The 21,505-nt window shown below is 47.8% G+C and overlaps 2 protein-coding genes across 4 annotated transcripts in view; one reads left to right on the forward strand and one right to left on the reverse strand.

Annotated features, from left to right (window-relative positions):
* Window positions 1–5,820: 5,820 nt before the first annotated feature.
* DNASE1L3 (deoxyribonuclease 1 like 3) lies at window positions 5,821–11,883 on the forward strand. Its single transcript, XM_051628006.1, has 8 exons — window positions 5,821–6,224; window positions 7,874–7,962; window positions 8,541–8,633; window positions 8,906–9,018; window positions 9,520–9,632; window positions 9,979–10,136; window positions 11,042–11,138; window positions 11,378–11,883. The coding sequence occupies exons 1-8, from the start codon at window positions 6,021–6,023 to the stop codon at window positions 11,501–11,503; spliced, it is 993 nt and encodes a 330-aa protein (XP_051483966.1). The 5' UTR covers window positions 5,821–6,020; the 3' UTR covers window positions 11,504–11,883.
* Window positions 11,884–18,812: 6,929 nt separating this feature from the next.
* Window positions 18,813–21,505, reverse strand: part of FLNB (filamin B) — a 70,186-nt gene continuing 67,493 nt past the window's right edge. For all 3 annotated transcript variants that reach the window (XM_051627337.1, XM_051627335.1, XM_051627336.1), the window contains 2 exons: window positions 21,270–21,473; window positions 18,813–20,560 (listed from right to left, as the gene is read on the reverse strand). In XM_051627337.1, the coding sequence (XP_051483297.1) occupies window positions 20,373–20,560; window positions 21,270–21,473 (392 nt within the window). In that variant the 3' untranslated portion in view covers window positions 18,813–20,372. The remainder of the gene's footprint in view (window positions 20,561–21,269; window positions 21,474–21,505) is intronic.

Here is a 21,505-nt window from a genome sequence, read left to right on the forward strand (position 1 = left end):
AGGCAATGCAACAGGCAGTGGAAGGGGGTGAGTGCAGTGGGAAATGCAATGCAGCTGGAACAGGGATACAACAACAGGGATGTAAGCAAAGGAGACACAGCAGGGAGATGAGGATACAATGAGGCTACAGAAGTTGCACAACTGGGTTTCCGTGGGAATGTAACAAGGATAAAAAAGGGAATGTGATATGACTGCAATAGGGTTACAACAAGGAGATCCAAGGGTGGTTCAAGGATGTAAAGGGGAGGCCACAGAGATACAAAGGGGAAGGCAGCACAGCCCCCTTTGCACAAGGCCTGGGGGCAAGGTTGGGGGTGGGGGATGTCTGTCCCTTTCCGAGCTCCTGGGACAGGGTCTGTGATGATGGAGCACAGAACTCGGCCACCTTTCCTGTGGAAAGGGCACAAAGGCTGAAATCAGAGCATACCACTGATACTTCTACACCTGAAACAGGATTTTTAAGCCTGCCATTGAGGTTACCTGCCCTCTCTTCCCAACAGATGACACTGTGCTCTCAAGAGCTGCATTTCAACCTGCATTTAAAAGTCTGCTCTGATTTTTCTTAAAATTGCCACCCAAATCCTTTTGCTATAATGAAATTTACTTTCATTCCCCCTGGGTCACATATCAGCTTGGTGTGGACCTTTAAGATATGGCAAAAAAATGAGAAAACTTAATTAAATTAGAAATGAGATCAGCTCCTAAGTAAATGCAAGCAAATTGGGTCAAACCCTAACTGCATCTGTGCTTTGATAAAGGATGTCCCTTTGGTCTGACAGACTGGGAGAGCCAAGAGAAGAACTGGCATAAAGGGCTTTCCAGGTCAGAGTTTACTACAATAATCAAAATCTTTTGATAACGTGGGCTGTCAGAAGAGATTTATAACTGAAATCAAAGTTTTCAGCTGGCCCAGTGAAGGTGAGACATAGCTTTGTGCAGCTTTTTTGGGATTTCATTTGAAGCACTTCCCAGTCAAGCTAGGCTAAGCAAAGATGAGCTTCCACTAAGGTCACCTGAGAGGACACGAGAGGTATTTCACAAGCCTTTAAATGTTGTTTGCTGTCCTCTTTGCTTGTTCAGTTTCCTCTCGCACAGCCACAGGCTCCTGCAGGACACATGCAGGGCAGTGCTGACTCATGGCAGGGATGGATCACCCACCGGGTGGTTATTCCAGGTCACTTGGTGGGAATGCCCCTCGAAATAGTCATAGCAAATGATGGATCCTAAAATAGAGAAGCTAAAGCAGGGGCCTGCAGTGGTTTTGTGTCGAAACACAACATGAGCTAACTGGGGAACCCGCTCTCACAATCTCAGTGGGCAGCCATGGGAAAGAGTCACTGAGCGTCTCCTTTGGTGGTGATGGGGAAATGAGGGATCTTCAGGGCTCTCCTGAGCCAGCCACCACCAAGATGAAGCCATGTCTTCAACAGGTCACAGCCCCAGAGAGGTGGTTGTCAGGTCTGTGATGGCTTTGTCAGGCAGGGGCCAAGGCTTCTCCTCTGTCCCAGCACAGTGGAGGAGACCCCAGGTGGCACAGGAGGCTGAGGGGGAGGACAGGGCATAGCTGGGCTCCCTGTTCCCACAGAACAGATGAGCCCTGGACTTGAGGGAAGCCCCAGCAGCTCCCTGTCACCTCCTTGAGGACCTTGGAAAGCCATTTTTGGGGTGGCTGCAGCATGGCAAGCTAAAATCAATGGCCAGTGCCTGCACTGACCTGTCCTGTGTGTTTAATTTCTCCTCTCAGCCCACGGATGCAACTCATCACACAGCTGTGGCAGCTGACAAGGACTGAGTCACCCCTGCATCACCCTCCAAGGCTGCTGGTGTTTTGGAGCCCAGTGCCAGCTACTCTGGCCCACAGCTGAAGATTCCTCATTCCTAATGCCAGCGTCAGAAGCTGGGCTCCCCACTGGCAGAGGAGCACAGCTTTGAAGCTGAGAGCAGGGCAGAGGATGACTTCCTATCCAGCTAGAAACAAAAAGACTGAGTAACCACAGGAAAAAAAAAAAAAAAATCAGAATGAGCTATCCTGTGTTCCCAGAAACAAGGCAGCAAGTCTTTCACAGAAACTTTCTTGTTTTCCATAGGAAGGTGGAAACTCTGGTTTGGATTAAAGCCAAGGTAGCTATGGAGAACTGAAGCTTCTACCTCATCAAGCCAGGGAGCAGCGTTGCTCCACCAGTTGAAAGGTTTCCATGTTATTTTCCACTGCTGGGTGATGAATCCCCAGTGGGCATGGTAGGATTGTTTGCAACCACAACAAGTGACAGCACGTAGCTTTGGCAAAGTGAATCATCTTCCCAGGGTGACTCGTCTCCATCTATTTCTACTCAGGCAGTGGTGGCCCTGTGGCATGATGACATGAGCCATCCCCAGGGAACCATAGGCAGGGGAGAACACCAGGGCAGGGGGTGCCCCATGAACCTGGCACAACCCCACAGCCCACCCGTGGGACCTGCTGTGGAAGAACACCTCACCATGCCTCGAGCAGGGGGTAACCTTAATCACATACAGCTGCCAAAATTCACCTCTCAGGGCAGGGGTAAGATCTCACTCCATTTTGCAAACAGCAGCTCTCAGTGAGCACAGGGGTAAATAAAGGCTCTGGGCAGCAGCCCTGTCACTCTTCAGTGGTTTCATTACACAACCTGGCACAAACACAGGAGCAAATGCTCCCAACTTTTAAAACATTATAAAGCAAGACCTACTTGTCTATTAACACCTTTCAATAATACTTGCTTATGCTTACTCAAAATTAATGCATATATTACACACTTTTAAATTACATCTTCAACAGCTAACAGTAAGGGTGTACTTACTGTCACAAAAGCCTCCCTATTTGGTGGCTGCAGTATCTTTATGGAGGGGTAACTTCAAAGCCTTGTCTGACCATCCTGCGTCAAAACCTTCACTTGGGATTATCGCCTGCTCTCCTGCATCTCAGCTAAGTGGCCTTGTTCAAGCAACTGAAAACATGATGAGACATTTTTCCTTGAACTGCTTTAGCTGGCAGACTTTCACACTCTAAACCACTACTTGAACAAGACCAACTTATTAAGTTCAAAAAGAAAACCCTATCAGAGTCCTCTACTGGCAAAGACATTGTGCTCTGACAGTGATTTATTAAGTAGACCATGTACCTTCCAGAATTATAAATAAAGATTAAGTATCAAAGATCCTATTGATTCAAAACACCTGTATCTTGCACACCACATATTTTTACCTTCAATTATACTGAATTCCTAGAGGGTCAGGCCAGGACACTTATTGTCATCAGACTGGTTCAGAAGTCACTTTCCGTATGACCATATTTGGTCTTCAGCCCAACTGTGAACTTTAGCAATACCAAATGACTCCAGTACTTTGCTACTTATTAACCTGAAATTCCAGGAGACCATGATAAAGTACTCTGCTTGATAGTTGTGATAAGGTCACCGAGAGCCCAAAGGTCATTCCATTTGCCCCAAGGAACCTACTTTTATGGTGATATTGGTGACTTCAGGGCTGGCCCTTCCTTCTTCTCCCATAGACCTCCCCTCGCTGCAGATGTTGACAGAGCTGCAATTTGGGTAAAAACAATAGAAATCAGAACATACACAACATCTTAAAGCCTGGCACAGGAGAAGGGGAGCACGTGGACCCCTTGTCAAGGGAAGAGAGCTGGAGTGGCATCTGGGGAGCACAGACCTGGAAGCGCTGGTCCCAGCACTACCATCTGTCCAAGTTGCTGGTGCATCCCCAAATCTGCATGCTCCCTTCTTTAGGGGACAGGCTTATGGGGGTGCTGGAGGGGACAGCTGGGACATGGACCAGGGCTCAGGCAGGCTGGGCCAGCCTCTGAGGCCTTCACAAAAGATGCACAGCAACAACAGTGTCCCCAGCAATGCTAAACCCCCCGACCAGTGCACAGACACTCTGCTTTGCCCACAGGAGGGGAAATAAAGCTTCAAGGTTATTTTCAGGCCCTGAGCAAAGCCATGGAGCAACCTTATGTCTCACAGAGCCCCTGTGAGTCAGGCTGCCCTTTGAGACCAGAATAGGCTTCCTCTGGCAGAGCAGAGGGGATGTGGGCTTGTCCATAGTCTTTCCCTGCAGCCCTCCCAGGGAGTCACAAGAAACATCAGAGATCCTCTGGGTCCATCTCTGCCAGCAAAAACAAAGCTGGGGTGCCCACAAGGCAGCCAGGACTGTGGTCAAAAAGAAGCAGCTGCGCCTGAGGGGAGACAAGGAACCCCCCCACTGCTGCTAGACCCTCACACCCCCAATGCTCCTGAGCACACATTCAACATGGGGACACATCCCACCCCATCCACTCCATCTCCCCACACCTCCCTGGGAGTGAGATGATGAGAGAAAGTAGAATTGCTGTACAGGCTGTCAACAAAGTTTGTCTGAAGGTTACTCAAGAGGGACAGACAGGGTCTGGCAGCACCTCCTCATTGCTCCAAGCTCTTACCCAAGGTGGCTTTAGCATTAGGCTGCAACCTCATCACCTGCCTCCACTCTCCTGAGAGCAAGGGGAGGCTGTAGGAGGGGTTTTATTAGGGAATCTTCTGCAGGTGCTGCTCAGCTGGAGGGTGTGTCCCTCACCTAGCATAGTTTCAAGTAGGGGCAAAAACCCAACCCAGGTGGGTTTCATCAGCAGCTTCATCCCTATTGTGCAAAACCAGGACAGCCCTGAGCTGGCAAGGCTCATGAGCCTGAATTAATTTAGTTTTATGGTCTGATATAGAGTAAAAAGTATATGCACAGAAAGTGCAGTAAACAGAGAGAGAAAGTGGTGCAGAAAGGAGTGTGAGCTCCCCATGCCCCCCTGCGGGTCACCTGGCTGCTGTCTGTCCCTGCCAAGGGTGGCTCTGCCTGTCCTGCCAAGAATGCCTGGGATGCAGGGGAAAGGGGAGGCTGATAAGGGAGCAATGCTGGGGACAAACATGTCATTGATGAAGGCAGGTCCCCATGGTTCAGGGTTAAAGCTCTCACAGGCACCACAACAAACATTTGCTTTTTGATGCCAGGGTAGCCAAAGTGAGCCTGTTTTTGTGGGGAGCTCTGGGTTTGGATGGCTCTGACCCTGAGGGTGCAGCTGCCATCACAAGCCCTTGGCTCATGCTGCCATTTAGTAAGGTCAGGTGGGAGATTTACAACCCTTAAAGCTGTCACTTTCCCTCCCTCTTTATTAATTTCCTCCAGAGCCTGTCCTGCCCCGAGGCTCCTCATTAGAGACCCAGCAGTGAGACAGCACTGTACAACCTGTCATTTCGGAGGGTCACACACCTGCTGCCCGAGTAGCTCTGTTCATTAGCAAGCACCAGGGCAGCACATACCTGCCCCAAGGCTGCACCACAGTGGCTGAGCCTCTGGGCCCTGTTAACCATGGGCAAATGGACACGGATGTCCTGCAGCAACCATCCCGCAGCAGGGCACGTCGCAGCTCAGGGCTAAGGGACAAGCAGGTCAACGTGTGTGGCCTGGAGTGCTGGACAGTTTATCACTTTCTCACAGCATGACTTTCTGACCAAGGCAAAAGTAGAACAAAACACAGCCATGGCCAAAACCTCCATGTGTCCCACCACCATTTGCTTTTTATTGGGGTTTCTTGTGCCCACCACCAGTGCTCTCCAGAAATGCCTCCCTCCCCACCACTGCTTCCCAGAATGTTTCACCATTTGCTCAACCCACTTCCTGCCTCTGCAGGCTCTTGAGCTCTTCCCTGGGGTGGTCCAAGGAGTCCAGTCCTGGCCCAGCACTGCCCTGGGGTGGACTGGGCTGCTGCTGAGGCATGGCATGCATCCCACTGTGGGAAGGGATGTTGGGATCTGGTGGGGCAGTTGCTCTTCCAGGATGGAGGAGTTGGCTCAGAAGAGCTGGTTTTCCCCCAAGGCAGAATTTCAGAGTCTCCATGCTGCTTTGTGCTGGGTGATGGAAGTGACGGAAAGAAGGAAACAGTGATTCCTGTTGATGTTTGTGATCGACACAGCTGACTGCTCAGTTTGACCTCCCGACTGGCTGCGGAAGGACGGATGCACAAACACACACACACATACCCACACTCGCAGCGACTCATTTTGTCCAAGTCTTGGATGAAAGTGAAGATGTTTCTCTTCATCTTGCTTTCACTCTTCAATTTCAACCCATCTCTGAGCCTGAAAATCTGCTCCTTCAACGTGAGGTCTTTTGGAGAAACAAAAATAGCCAGACCTGAAGTCGTCGATGCCGTAGTAAAGGTACGTTCCTTTGCCTGGAGGAGACAGACATTGAGCTGTCCAAGAATTTCTTACCTACATAATCTTGCACTTGATTTGTTTTCACAGTTGAATTTCAAGTATATGGATTTTAAAAAGAGTTAATAATCAAAATAATTTTATACCCTGAAAGTAAAAAGTAAGCCTGTGGTTGAGTAGGATGTTTGCTGTTATTTTAGCCTGCATGGGAATATAACAGAAATAACATTTTCTGTTTCCTTTGGAAATGGAGTTGGTAAAGAAGGAAAACCTCTGTGCATAGTAAAATTATTTTCATTTTGAATCCACAGAGCTTTGTTTTGTGATACATTGTTTACCTTGCTTATGTGCTAATTATTCTGAACTATTCTTGTCTAATTAAACATATTCTCAGGAGAGCAGAAAGTATCATATTAAAGTGTGGTACAAAACTAAAAAGCCTGATTGCAAATGTATGTAAATAAACTCTCATCATCAGCCTTCCTCTGCAACAACTGAAGACAATTCAGCTTTTTAAAAGAACCACGTTTTGGACTTACAGCATTTGGAAGTCCCCTCTGAGATGCCAGGGTGACAAAGAGAGTGGGGATCCGGGTAGCCTGATGGCTGCGTGTGCCCCATGGCAGCAGCAAGGAATGCCAGCATTTACTTGGGCTTTAATCCTTTCATTGCTTGCAGCTGGAGAAGGAGGGTTTGCTGGGGTTTGCATTTCTGGATCATTCTTCCTATACTGTCAGGGGTCAAAGAGATTGCTTTTTTTCCCACTAGCATCACCCACAAAGTTCGAAGAGCGACAAAACTGGGGGCAGAAGGAAATCCCTGAGCACACAGAGCTTTCCCTTAGGGAATCCCTGTGCCAGCTCTGGGAACTGAGCTGGGCTGGGGCAGACCCCTCCACTCCCCAACACCCTGAAGCCCCTTTGCAATGCAGCCCCCCACCAGTGCTGGGACCCTGTTTTCAGACCAGAGGTCACTTTGAGCTCTACGGGCTATTGCAGAGGGGGCTGCAACAGATGCCTGGGACAGGCCTGGCTGACAGCACACGCAGCCTTTGGAAGGCACGGCATAGAGACAGGAGCTTAGGGGTATATACACCAGCAGAAGGATGGAAACCCTTGCAGTGGATTGGTGACAGATGCAAACAGGCTCTCCTCGATGGCCCCCAAAAGCCTCCTGCCACATCAATCCAGGCACCCAGGGACTCAGGATGCTTGTGCGCAGCACTGGTCTGAAGCAGAGAGGAAAACCTCCATGACAAGGGGCAGGGAGGAGAGAACAGCACCACTGACTGGAGCTGGGGGGCCCAGGGGCAGCACCCCAGCAGTGACAAGGGGAGAGCTGGCTCCCAGCAGTGTCTCTTGCTGCCTCTTCCCCTCCACACTTCCGTCTAAGGGGCAGGCATGGAAGTTTTTAAACAAACTCGAAACTGCTCTGCTCCTGAGTTCCCTCTTCCAGCTCTCTTGCGGGTGTGAGGTAGCTCTGAAAGCAGAAGGCCTTCACACCAGCTGCTGCCCCCCTCCCATGACCCCAGGCTGGGAGCCTCTTGTTCCACAAAGGACTTCCCCTGCTCCAGTAACCACTTCTTTCAAACTTCCTTCCAATCCTCCAAAACCCACCACACAAAAACTTGCTTCTGCTCCTTCCCCTTGCAGATCATTTCTCGCTGCGACATCATGTTGCTGATGGAAATAAAGGAGAACAAGAACCGAGTTTGTCCTCTCCTCCTGGAGGAGCTCACCAGGTAGGGTGGCCAGGGGCAAGCAGGCAAATATCGGGAATGATGCTTGGCAAGAGCCCCTGCTCTGCTCGGTGCTGCCTCACCAGGGCAAAAGCTCAGGGTCTGGGCTCTGCCCCAGCTGTTGAGGAAGGACCAAGCTCTGACAGCCTTGCTGGAGGCCAGGAGCAAAGCCAGCTCCAGACCACTGCAGGACATGTATTTTAGAATCAAAATAACAAAGTTAGATTCAATTTGCTAAAAATTAATTATCAAATGAGAACGGAAGGAAGGGAGAGGCCCTTGCCTGGCTATCCCTGGGCTGTGGCAGAGCAGCTGCCTCTCTGCAGGGTTGGGAGTTGCTGTATCTCAGGGATTGCCTGCCTGGACTGACAGCCCAGAGGAAGCAAGACAGAGGCTGCAATTAGCAGGGAGGATGCAGGGTGAAAGAGCCAGCAACCACTCTGAGAAAGTTTTTTGTCTCTACCACCCATCTCTGAAGTCAGGCAGGCAATGCTCCCTACTTTTGGGCATAGTCAGAATTATCTCCTCCTCAAGGCCTTGTGAATGCAGAAGCAAGCTCAGGAATATCACTTTCTTTGCAGTCAGCTGAAGGGACCGAAGGAGGAATACAGCTATGTGGTCAGTGAGAGGCTGGGAAGGAAGAGCTACAAGGAGCAGTATGCCTTCATCTACAGGTGAGCCAGCTCCCCTTGCTGCCAAGCCAGCCCCTCACCCTGCCCTCCTGCCTCACAGCCCTGTAGAGATGGGCAGGACACGGTGGAGGTGGCTTTGCCCTGAGGCAGCTGGAGCAGAGCAGGCTGCATGGGTGGATGAGAGTGGAGACTGTCCCAGGCAAAGCCACCAGCCTGGCTGTATCCATCCCAGACCATGGCCCAGGGTCTCAGTGTTAGACACATCCTGGTGAGCCATGAGTGTGACATCCTCTATCCTGTTTATTCTGCTGCAGGCAAGATCTGGTATCAGTGAAACAAACCTATCAGTACCCTGACACCCAGCCTGGGGATGAGGATGCCTTCTCCAGAGAGCCTTTTGCTGTCTGGTTCCAGTCTTCAAAAACTGGTGAGATGTTTCAGAAACAAAGCTTTCTCCCCTTGGAAAGTCTCACAGGGCATGGCAGTGCCAGCTGGACCCAAGCCTGTGGTGGGGTCAGGAGAAAGGGGCCACAAGCTTCCCCTGTGCTGCATTTCCTTGCAGGAGCAGCATTCGCCTCTGGGGCTGCTGCCTCTGGCAGTGCCCACAGCTGGCTACATGACACAGCCCTGGAAAAGTCTCCACCACCACCATGGGCTGAGGGTTAGTGGATGTGCTCCATGCAGCCGGCACGACCCTGGGAGCAGCTGTGACCATGGAAGTTGGAGCAGGGTTTGCTTTGCCATGTTGCAACTCGACAGCTAATGGGGAGCACTGTGCATTTAAACAGCAAACACCTCTGATCCACAGCCAGAACAGAAGCTGTTTCCTGTTCAGAAAAACCTTCTTGCTTCCAAGTCAATCTCTTCGTGATTCAGTGCATGTTTAACCATTACATTTTTTTCCTGTTTTTTTTGCCTTGTTTTTAAGCTGTCAAAGAGTTTGCTATAATCCCTCTTCACACCACACCAGAGACAGCAGTACGGGAGATTGATGAGCTCTATGATGTGTATTTAGATGTAAAACAGCACTGGAAAACCGAGGTTGGTTGATGCATCTACATAAATAACAGCAGCTTTGGTACTGAGGCACCTGCCACGCTACTTGCTATTCACAGCCTGGTAGCCTTAAGACCTTAACAAGCCCAAAATTTTTAGTAACTCTGGTGTATTTTAATCAAGTTTTCCACATTTTAATTAGTAAACTTGACCTCCTGAAAAAACTGCCTTGCTGGTGCCCCCAGCAGGGAGGAGAAGCCCCACTGCTCTCAGTGAGAACTCTCGAGCTGTGTGGTCAATCGGGAGCATCTGTTGACCCTAAAAGTCCTTGCCAGTCTTCTTTTGAAGAGCTGTCCTCATGATTACTTTTGAAAACCCTCCTGCCTTCCAGAACTTCATCTTCATGGGGGACTTCAATGCTGGATGTAGCTACGTTCCCCAAAAGCAGTGGAAGAACATTCGGCTGAGGACTTACTCCGAATTTGTTTGGCTAATTGGTGACAAAAATGACACAACAGTTAAGAGAAGCACAAGCTGCCCATATGACAGGTAAAGGGGTCACTGCTGAACTGTTCCCTGTTGATGGCTTTCTGAGAAAAAAAAAATATATATGGAAAGGTGTCAATGACTGTCAGATAAAGGAAATGTACAAGTGGCCTTCAAAGATAAATCCATGTCCAGGAGAAAATGGGATCTGAGTAATTCTAGTGGGGAGAACAAAGCACTTTGCAGGCTTGTTGGCAAGCAGTTTTGCATAAAGGGCAAGATTTCATGCAAGAACTAGTCGTTGCTGTGTCTTAGGTGAAGATAAATAGCAGGCAATTACGCAGCACTCGTCATCTGCAGACACCCAGGCAGAAGGTGCTGCTGCCTCCTTTCTGCCAGCTTTGCACCATGTAATTTGCTCTTGCATTCACAATTTGGATTGACAAATGCAAAATCCCGTCCTGCTTAGCAGGTGGAAAGCTCCATGCCCCCCAGGCACATGGCAAGTTCTGCTGCTACCTGCAGCTCTCTCAGCAGGGACAATAATACAGCTGCTTATCAGAGCCCAGAGTAAGTTAAGAGTTAAACTTCTTGCAGAATGAGCTTCTGGATCAAAGCAGCTCTTCTCTGAGACTCCAGTCATTGATGTCCTATGATTTTTGTATCCAAACTACAACCTTGAATTTTGCAGCACTGTTGAGGGAGATTTAGGTACCAGCCACTTGGTGTTGGCTTCCAAGGCCAACACGCACCAAGGTATTTAGGCGTCTCACTTCCAAAGACAGCAGTCAGCAAAGCTCAGCAGAAAGCACATGCTGGCATCTCTAAGTAGGCAGCCCATGGGAAAGGACAAACCATATGTAGCTGTGACTCTGTCAAAGCCAGTTCTCTGGCCACTGGCTCCATGGACCATGGCTGCCAGTGGTCAGGCACCCCAGAACAGCACCCTGTTCCCTTGCCCCTTGCAGGATTGTGGTCAGGGGGCAGAAGCTCATCAACGCCATCGTGCCAAACTCTATCAATATCTTTGATTTCCAGAAGGACTTTCAGCTGACTGAGGAGCAGGTAAGCACAGCATGGCTTCTGCAGCAGTGGGTTGTGGGCTGACAAAGCCAACAGCACCCAGGCTTTTTTTAACATGGTCTTGCCCATAAAACCACTGCACCCTCCCCAAGTGACGCAACCCTTGCATTGCACCTCCCCACATCCACCCCTGCTCACTCACCTTCCCCCGCTGCGTCCCTGGGGCAGGGTTTGGAAAGAGACCCAGCAGCTTCCAACCCCTCTGTGCCATTGTCTTGCAGGCACTGGGGGTGAGCGACCACTTCCCTGTAGAGTTTGAGTTAAAAACAAGAGGTGGCTTCTTCAACTGGCTGAAATCACAGTTTTCGAAGAAGAGATCAAGGAAGGGCCGCCGCTCCAGGGCGTGAGTGCTGAGTCCTCTCATGTGCTCTGGAAATACACAGATACCAACAGATCTTGTAGAAGACCAGTGTAGATATACTCACAGCAAGTGCAATATTTTGTGGGGAAAAAAAAAAAAAAAGTTACATTTCAAATCTTCTGGGTGAGAAGATTAATTAAACCTCCAGATTATTTTCTGTATTGCACATGGAAACAAGTCAGCTGGAAGCAGCACACAGGGCTTCGGTGCTGATCCCAAATGTAAAGAGCTACTGCAAGATAAAATACTTCTCTGTGCTTTTTCTCTAAGTGCTTCAGGGCAGGGATCTCCACACATCCATGCAGGCTGTGGAGCTCTGCCATTCCTCTGCAGAGGCACAGGGATTAAAAGGACCTTTCTGCATCATGGGGGTGTGTGTGTGGATACTTTGGAGCCGTGACCAGTATGACATAGGTCAGTACCTGGTGATTCCCAGTGTAAAATGTTGCTGAACTCAATTAGACAATTTGCTTGGTCTGGGTTTGAAACTGCTTACTGGAAAAGACAAAGAAAAGACAGAGGGACAGGCAGTGAGAGCCCCTTTTTTGGCACTAACCCAGCCAGGGAGCAGCAGGAACAGAGCACTGTTGATCCCCACCCCTGGCTGCTGCCATCACCCTGCCTGCAAACCCTGGGTGAGTTCTGCAGATCCCAGGTGATGGTGCTGACAACAGAGAGTATGAGCAAAACTTAAATTAAAATCTGATTTCAGCATCCTGGCATGAAAGCAAGCTGCATCTCTCCCTCCAAAAAAAACTCCATGGCAGCCTAAAGTTCTCCAATGAACTTGACTTTACTGATGATTATTTAATGTAATGGTGCAGCAATCTGTTTTCTCAGCTCAGCCCACAGGCTGCACTTGGTGCATACCAAACCCTGTCACACAGATGGCATCTGAAAAGTAGAAATAATCCAATTGTTAGTAGAGGCAAATATTCATCTCCCTTCACCAAAGCCACTCCCTGGTTTGTCTGCTGATGGGGCAGGGCAGGCTAGCAAACAAGATATGTTTTTAGGAGAGGAAAACAGTTTGTCCTGTGTGAAACCATCTGGGGAGAAAGAATTTGAAGAAAGAACCTAAATTGAGAGGAGATTATCCCAAAGGAGGGCATGCTGGGCAGACAACAACAAACCCCCAGATTTTCAATAGCAATTAATCTTGAAATGATACAGCATTTCATAAGCCCCAACAGTTATACTCCAGCCAAGGAGAGAAAGAGCCAGATTTAAAACAAATATTTATATGGGAATTTTTACAGAAATGCCACTGTCTGGCTGACAACAGTGATGGTCCATGTGAGGGCTGAAATCCATCTAAGTCTCTGGCCTCATACCTTAGTCCTACATAAGCTCCTACTCTATTTTGGCCTTAATAAATAATCAATGCTCAAAGGAATAAATCACACACCCAGAAAGCAAAGATGGATATCTAAATACAATGAAGTGTTACTGAAAAAGCTTTGTCCTTATTTGTGACAATGAAAATAATCTTTTACCCTGCATCTGAAGATGAGATGTGGTCAGAGAGTAGCTGCAGCAGCGACTGCAGCCTCAGGGATGACTGTTGCAGAGAATGAGTACTTGACCAGCAGAGGGACACCTTAATGCAAAATTATGCTTCTCTGTGGAGAGCTGGGGTGCACTTTTGTGGGACTCAAAGCAGACAGAGAGCATCTGCACTTGGTTCATAATGTATGATAGGGGCTGGGAGGTGTCCAAAGCTCGTACAGTCAGCGCAGTCAGTCTCTATAGATATTCCTGTGTATATTCCATACAGTCATTAGACAATATTGTAAATGCATCTGAAAATGTTTAACAGTTTACATCATTTCTATGTTTTCCCCACCACAGGATCATTACCTAGTTGTCCCAGCTGCAAAAGGGTTTTTTAATTGTTCCAGCCTGCAGAAGCCTCAATGTATTAGGCAGCCAGAACAAAATTTCTCTTTAGATTAATGAGCTTCCTTGAGCTTTATTTATGAATAAACAGGAGTTTTACACTGAGAATCTGAGATGGTTTGGAGAGCTGTCTCATGCAAGCCATGTGTCAGATCATGACTGGGAAAGAAACAAAGAGACCCTTCAGAAGCTGTAAACTATTTCCTCCACAGCAGCCCTGGCCAGAGGAGAACACAGAACAGATAGGGTCCAGCTGAGCAAAAAATGCTGAGGCCCCTCAATCCTTCAGATCTGAGCCTTTGGGAAGCCTTTCTCTGGAGCAGGATGCTGGAGGCATCCTGGCTTCCCACAGACCAGAGGTCTCCACAGCCCCACAGAGAGCCCCCTCCCCAGCCCCACGGGAGGTCCCTGCTGCCCTGCACTGCCAGTGGAGCCTGATTTGTCCTCAATCCCCCTGTAGCACAGTGCTCAGTGGTTTCTGGTGAGGCTTTTCTCTGCTAAGCCAGCGAAGGAGACGAAGAGCAGGAGGGAAGGACTGCAGTCATCAGTTCCCTGCCTTTATTCAAAAAGGAAAAAAACAGGCAAGTTCACGGGTTTTTTTTCCCTCCACCTACGGGTCATGAAAAGCTTTTCTACAACCTGTGTCAGTCCCTGTGCCACGGATAAAGCAGGTTTCTCCCCTCTGCAAGCAACACCCCCCCGGGCCATCCATCCATCCATCCATCCATCCATCCATCCATCCATCCATCCATCCATCCATCCGTCCATCCGTGCTTTAGGTGCTCCCAGGGTGCCCTCTGCTGGCACCCGCACCGGACGGGGGGGCCCGCGATATTTAGACCCGACCACCACAGCCAGCAAACCCAGCCGCGGCAGGGATGCTCGATTTCAAGCCCCCGCACAGCCCCTTCTGCTGCCGAGAGCTGCCCCGCGGCTGCCCCGGAGCGTCCCTGCCCTCCTGCTGCCTGCCAATGTGCTGTGGAACAAAGAGGTACCACGGTTTTTTTTTGGCTCCAGGCTAGTTTGTTCATTGCCCACCGTTTTTTAACTAGGAAACACGCTACAGTGACCTTCATGAGGCTGCCCCGCTTGCAGGCAGCAGCTCCCACCCAGGGCACACCTTGGTGTCCCTCTCCACACCTGCACCAGGAGTATCTGTGGATGGTTTATTCCAGCAGTGATCACAGCCTTTCCAGCCTGCCCAGCCCCTCAGGATGTTTTTCAGTGTCTCCACTTTTGCCCGTTGGTGGTTTGTACCTCGTTTTGGGCACAAGGCCACGCCAGCATGACTGCCTCTGTCCCCTCTCTGCTGTGCCCACCAACCCCCTTCCCTAGCACTGGAGGAAACTGTGATCTGGCTCTTTCTGCAACACGCAGAGGCAGGTTTAGCCCACGTTTCTCTCCACTGCCCTGAGGGTTAAGCAACACAACCTCTCCACTATCACCCAGTACAAAATCATGAACACCGTCTCTGTGCAGCCTGGTTTTCTAGTTGGTGTGAATAACAAGGTTAAATACTTCATTTTAAATATAGTGCCTCAGCTGACTGTTTGCAGGGTGTCTTCTGTTCGTTGGGAGACAGATTTGCAGGAATTAATTTCCATATTGGCAAAGAAACCAGAAAGCTTCCCTGAAAAGCTCTGCAAATGCTGGCATTGGAGATGTGGCTGCTTTCTGTTGGGAGAGGGGCCTGACCCCAGCCATTTTCAAGGAAGCCAAATGCATAGTCCCATCTCCTCCCCCTCCAAAAAAAATACCCCAGCAGGCAATTACTGTCAGAAAGAAATACCCTTCCAGCAAAACCAATTCCTCCATGGGGCTTGAAAGATTCACAGGCTTCCAGCTAAGCATGGATGTAAATATTTTCAGTACCAAGGTCCTACAGAAAGGCAGTTCATTACAGGAAAGAGCTGTCAAACGTACCTCTAGGTCCTGCTAAATCATATTTTGCCTATATGTTTGTATCAAATATATTAGCCTTTCGTTCATGTTATACAAAGAACGCACTTTAAATCCTGGCAAGATTAATAGCAACATGAGACATAAATCCAGCCTGATTTAGTGACAATGTTTTTTCTAAGTGTCAATATAAATTTGCAATTATGAAAATTAACTCTGAAAGTCTGAGAAATTCTGAAAAGCCATTTTAAAGCATTTTCCCAGGAGGCTCTGAGGAAACAGCCCAGTACAAGAGGGAGAGCTGGCAGTGGGGCTGTTTTGATAACCTTCTGAGAGGGACCTGTTGAATATTAATGACTGCTGCAGGCTGCAGAGAAGAAAAAAAAACCCTGTAGCCCGTCCTGCTGCTTCCTTTCCAGCTCACATGGAGCTGTGAAGATGTGGCACCTTGCAGTGGGATGGGAATAATTACTGTAACACAGGGAAAAAATGTGTTTTAAATTAACATTTGCTTACAGAAGGTGATGAGTTTGTAAAGGTGAGGGTACCAGGTGGGTTTGATCCAGGGCTGCAGCAATACGATGGGGCTGGATGCTCCAGTGGTAGGTCCCACACTGCTAGTGGCAGAACTTCAGGCATTGCTTTCTGCTATTCTGGACGTGGACAGGAGATGTGAAAAGTAAGAAGAATAAAAATATTAAAAATAAGATCCTCCAAGCCAGCTGGCACACAGTACAGCATACAGACCTGGGGATGCTGACAGTAGCTTTGCAAGACCCCAGCCCCTCTGTGCCAGCAGGTCCAGAGCTATCCTTGACTTGGCAGAGGCCAAACAGGGCAACCAGTTTCATTCAGCCCATGGGAGAGAGCAGCACAGCCAGCTGTCATGATAACAAATGCCTTGGAAAGAGTCTGTCTTCAAACAAATAAAAAACACTGTGTAGAAAAGCATCATTCCATTTCCTGAATTAACAGTTCCATGCAACTCCATCCCAGCTTCTGTCAAGTGATGCCTGTTTATATGTAGCCACTTTGGCCAGGCTTTTAAAAGTGATTAATACATAGTTTGCTTCCTTTTTTTTCCTTAAAGTAAGAAGGGCATATTCTCTGCATTGCAAGCACATTTCATCGTGGGGCAAAATAATTGAAAGTAAAATCAGAACAGTTTAAATCAAATCCATTTAGAAGTTAAAATTGAGTAGAGAAAAAAGTGGGTTCTGCATTGGAAACTTCACAATCTCACTTTCCACAGACAATTAGAGGGAAAACTAATTGCAGGGTTTGCATAATCTGATCAAAACCAGAGTCCTGCTAAGGAACAGCCCCACCACCCACATTGCTAATACACCAAATGGACCTCAGAGCAGCTCTGTGCTGTCTGGTGGGTGAAGAGAGATCCACTGTGGACACACAAACCACCCTGTGCAGTCCCATGCCTGGTACAGAATGGAGAGTTACTGCTGCAGTAACATTGTCAGAAAAATTAAATATGCTGAATTACTATATATATAAAATAATCCAATAATTAATTTGAAATAATTTTAAGTTTTAACAATTTAAAATTATTTAAATATACATCTATTTGATCTATTAAAAATACTCACACTGGTGCTAGGAAGGGCAAAGTGGTACCTACTGCCAGCTCTGAACCCCCTCCCCCAGTGCATCCTGTGCTCGGCCCTGTCCCTTCACCAGCCACCCCTGCTGCAACCAGTCACCAGCACCTGTATCATGGGGACATGATTCAGCCCATTAATAAAGGAAGGCACCTGGTGCTACACCAGAGACAATACCATCCAAGGTTTCTTAGATTGCAAGAAGAGGATATACCAGGTGACAAATAACACAAGATTATGCAAAGGCTGAAGGAGTTGACCAGCTGTTGGTGGGCCCTGGATGGATCACCTTCTCCTCATGCCTTTTGGAATAATGCTTGATTTCAGAAAGGTTGTAGCTGCTTTGACAAATGAACCCTCACACTGTCAGGGCAAACGAGAGAGTTAAAGTGTTTGCTGCAGCCTGGGACCAGCCAGGGGCTGGAAGTGCCCATGCCCAGAGTTTTCCTCACAGAACGATGCACAGGCAGGCACTGGAGCCTTACAGAAGACAGCTTTGTGCCCAGCATGAAGAACACCCACAGCAAATCAGGACCTTCACCAATGACAGAGCTGGCCCTGAGATTATAAACAAAGAAAAAGAACTTAAGCTCAACCAAACTGGCAGAAAAAAAACCACTCCCACTGCTAGAGGCAAATCCCCATGTTGGTCCTCTGTAAATAATGAATGCAAGTCTATCCAGCAAGAGGCACTGGGAGACCAGCACACTGACGTCCCAGCCCCACAGCTGCCTGCCAAAGTGGGCACACCAAATGGAAACCTTTGCCAAGATGCCAAACACCACAAGCACTGCACGGTGCTCCCAAAGCACCCCTTGTGTCCAACAAAAAGCCAGGCCTCTGCTGCCAGAGTTGGTGGAATTGGCTGAATGTTGTTGCTAAAGAAGATCAAGGCAGCCAGGTTGCACCAAAAGCTCTTATCAGCACCACTGGGTGCTTGCTGTCCTTAGTGAATTAATTTTTCTGGCCACCCCACAGCTGTCAGTACCCAGACAAGGCAGAATTGCTCACTTGAAGCAATGGAGGTAACTTCAGCTAAATTTACAATCAGAGTTCATCAGCTTCACAGCCAATTCCCATTAATTTTGGCTAGTGCAATTAAACCAAGACCCCAAGCTGTCCCAAGCAAGAGAAGGCCAGACAAGAGCGGGGTTCTGGGAAATAGGAGTTACACAGGCACAAGCTATGCTCTCCAGGTTCACTCAACCCAACAGCTGTATCCAGGTTTTGTTTGTTTTGTTTAAAAACATTAAATAGGAGTTTCAGGCTGACATAGCACAAAGCTAATGAAACACAGTTTACTATAAAAAGGAAATAATCTGATAAACCTGGGGCAGGAGAGTCCTTGGCAGCCGCTGCGTCTTAGGTTTCATCGGGGCTTCCAGTGGGAGCTGTGTTTGGGAAAACATCTGCTGGTTTCCATGGCTGAGCATTGGAGCCAGCCTGCCCCAGGTGCAGCATCCTGCTGGGAACCACCTTCTGCAAACAACCCCAGGGAGCCCAGAGGAGCTGGCGGGTGCCACTGGCAGCACCCCAGGATCAGAGCTATAACTTCTGTCACCCCCAGGGACACGCCAACCCCCAGCTCTGCTGCCCCAGGACCTGGGGTCTACACAGGGGGCAGCAGCAGGGCCGTGTTGTACCCCCACCACACTCCACCTGCTGCCTAGCACAGTTATGATGTGGCTTCAACATTTGCCAGACATTTTGTTCTAGGGAAAAAAAGTTTGAGGAAAAAAAAAAAAAAAAAAGACAAATGGCAGTGAAGTTATTCCCAAATTTTTCACAGCTACCCACACAGGTATTTAGTTTGCCTGAAGCTGCTGCTTGCTGTATTTTTAGTTTGAACTGTACTGACTACATATGAAATGGAATCAAATGTTGTTTTCAACATGCACATTTTAATGAAGCAAACATTTCTATTTAATAAGTTATAAGATACAATTTTACAATCCTGCATTTTATTCCAGTTTATTTTGTTTTTACTTCCTAGTTTACAATGTTGTGAGCATTTCACATTAAGGCACCAAAAAAAAGCACAGTAAAAAAAACCCCAACCTTCCTTTATTTCCCCAAAGACTGTGCTGGAGAGTAGTGCATCCAGACGTAACTACAGAACCGTAAGCGTGAACTTCTCCCTAGGGACAGACAATGATGTTTCAACAGGTTTCCAACAAATCCTAACTTCTCCTAATCGCAGAGTTAAAGCTCATTTGAAGAGTTTATTAAAACCCCAGCAGCTGACAGCAATTCAGATACGCACCTGGGAATTACCATGGTGTAATCCAGGACAAACAGACAAGTTATAATGGAAGCTTTCACTCCCTGACCCTCAGCAGGAATTCCTGTTGCAGCATGAAGGGGATTTCAGGAGAGATGAGCATGGTCCAGGCATGTCCCTGGACTAAGATATAATGAACAACTTGCACCAAAGATGGGCCTCTATTATTGGCAAATTTGCACCTCCTGCCCCATACCTGACTGAAAATATGGGGTCCCATCACCAGGCTGGCACCATCTTGGCTACCTGCCTGGCCTGCATCCTCCAGGGAAACTGCTCATCTTCCCAACACACTGCTGTGCTCTGACCCACATCAATTTTTGGGTCAGTTTAGGGGCTTTATTTAACCCAGCCAAACAGGGGGATTGTTCTTAAAAATATATCAAAAAGTGTGGGGAATTACCTGTGAAGTTACAGAAAACTCACTGGGATTCCAAGCTAATTAAAAAACTGCATTGCTAGCATTATGGCCAAAAAGCTACCTGCCTGGATTTACAAGGTATTAACATAGAAAGGCTGAAAGCTTCCAGGAAGTCATTTTCAGTCTGCTTTTGGTTTGCTATAAAAGATAAACTTTTCCTAAATGTAAACCATTAGCAAAGCATTTTCAGAAACATTTTAAATTTGAGTGGTAAAGCCACTTTTTAGTGGCTTTTTATGATGTTAAGCATTAAAATTGATCAAGTATGCAAAGGCACCCATGATAGTACCAGTTTTATCTCATTTCTTTACAGAAAAGAATTTGAACTGGGGACAGCCCAAGTCATGTTCCATAACTAAAACGCCATGTCTCCAGTCAAATAAAATCAGTAGTTAAGATACCCAATTACAAAGACAAATTCCAGTTTTTAATTAATATCTAAAGTCTTTAACATCCGCAAGGGAAATTAGTGTCTAGTTATCCACATTATTCTCCAAACATGAACAGTGACCTGGTCGGTACTGCAAAGGTACAATTTGAGGAGGACATTAAATAGGTTGACATTAGGTTGGTAAGTATAAGTGAAATGCTTGTAAAAAATAAAGTTACAGAGTTTACTTCTGACTGTATTGAAATGTGAGCTGTGTGTATCTAGATACTGCATTTTGCAACAGGACTGCACCCAGTATAACTACATCTGAACTGCAAACACCAAGGTGGGCTCTGATGCTCGGCGAGTTTAAGGAACGGTGACGTGGAAGGGACTCCCGGGGATGTGTTGGTCACCCCACTTCACTGCCAGGATGTAGTCACCCCTCTCCTTGACAACATATGTCACGTTGTACTGATGGCTGCCCAAATGCTTGATGGATACCTCTTCGCATGGTATTGTAGGTCCATGGACGCCAACTAACAACATGTTTGAACCTACAGCAAAATAACAGACTGTCAGCATTCCTAAGCTGAAACAAACAAGCATGGCTGAACCACAATATATTAGCCCCATAACACAAGGATTTTGTTATTTTAATTCACAGAGCGGTTGTCTGAGGTATGGCTAATTAGCTTTAAGAAGGAATTTAATTTTAAAAAGCCTTCAGCCTCCTAGAGGCAAGGGTTTATCTGTGCATTTTGCCAGACCTGACAGGCTACCACTACCTAACCAGAGCACAGGAGACATTAACACTGCTCATGAGAGCAAGGAGGAGCTGCCTTTCAGTACTTCATTAGAAGTTAATAGCACAGATGGGTGAACATGGCTGGCCTGTAATCCTCCCACTGCAAAGCTCCCCGAGGATGATGATCAGGGCTCAAGGCTTAGGGGAACACCTTGCATTACATGCTAAAATACACCACAAGTGTTGCTAAAGTTCAGCAACCTATTTGTTCTCATGCCATAAACCTGTGGTTTCTTTCAGGTGCACCTGGCTCAGATAAAGCCATTTAGAGAGGAGCTGGCATCTTTACAGCCTCTGTATTAGGACTGATTTGGTGAGCACCACGTAGCATTTAGAATTTTTATTTAGAAGCAGATCATCACCTCAGGCTCTGAATTTTAACTTCACAAGTTGATTTAGGGAAAAAAAACCCAACAAATTCCAGTTAAAACACCCTGACATCCAGCTGGTTTCTGTACCTGCTTTGCTGCAGTCCACGGAGAAGGAGCTTTTTTGACCCACAAAAGCCTTTGAGAGTCCTGCTCCCCGGGAGACCACTTTGCTAGCATCCGAGGTGGATTTGGGAATGGCGCTATAGCAAGTTTCAGTCGACGACCTTGTCACCGACTCTACCAGGATGGAAGAAGTTTCGTTGACACTGCCTGGGCTAACCAGTCGCTGTCCTGGAAACAGAAAAGACTTGACATTCCGATTC

Source organism: Apus apus, chromosome 9, assembly GCF_020740795.1.
Source record: "Apus apus isolate bApuApu2 chromosome 9, bApuApu2.pri.cur, whole genome shotgun sequence".
Taxonomy (NCBI): domain Eukaryota; kingdom Metazoa; phylum Chordata; class Aves; order Apodiformes; family Apodidae; genus Apus; species Apus apus.

Coding starts and splice junctions, on each gene's coding strand:
- DNASE1L3 (XM_051628006.1), top strand. CDS start 6,021: ATGCACAAACACACACACACATACCCACACTCGCAGCGACTCATTTTG. Junction 8,634..8,905: donor CAGTATGCCTTCATCTACAG/GTGAGCCAGCTC, acceptor ATTCTGCTGCAG/GCAAGATCTGGTATCAGTGA. Junction 10,137..11,041: donor ACAAGCTGCCCATATGACAG/GTAAAGGGGTCA, acceptor TGCCCCTTGCAG/GATTGTGGTCAGGGGGCAGA.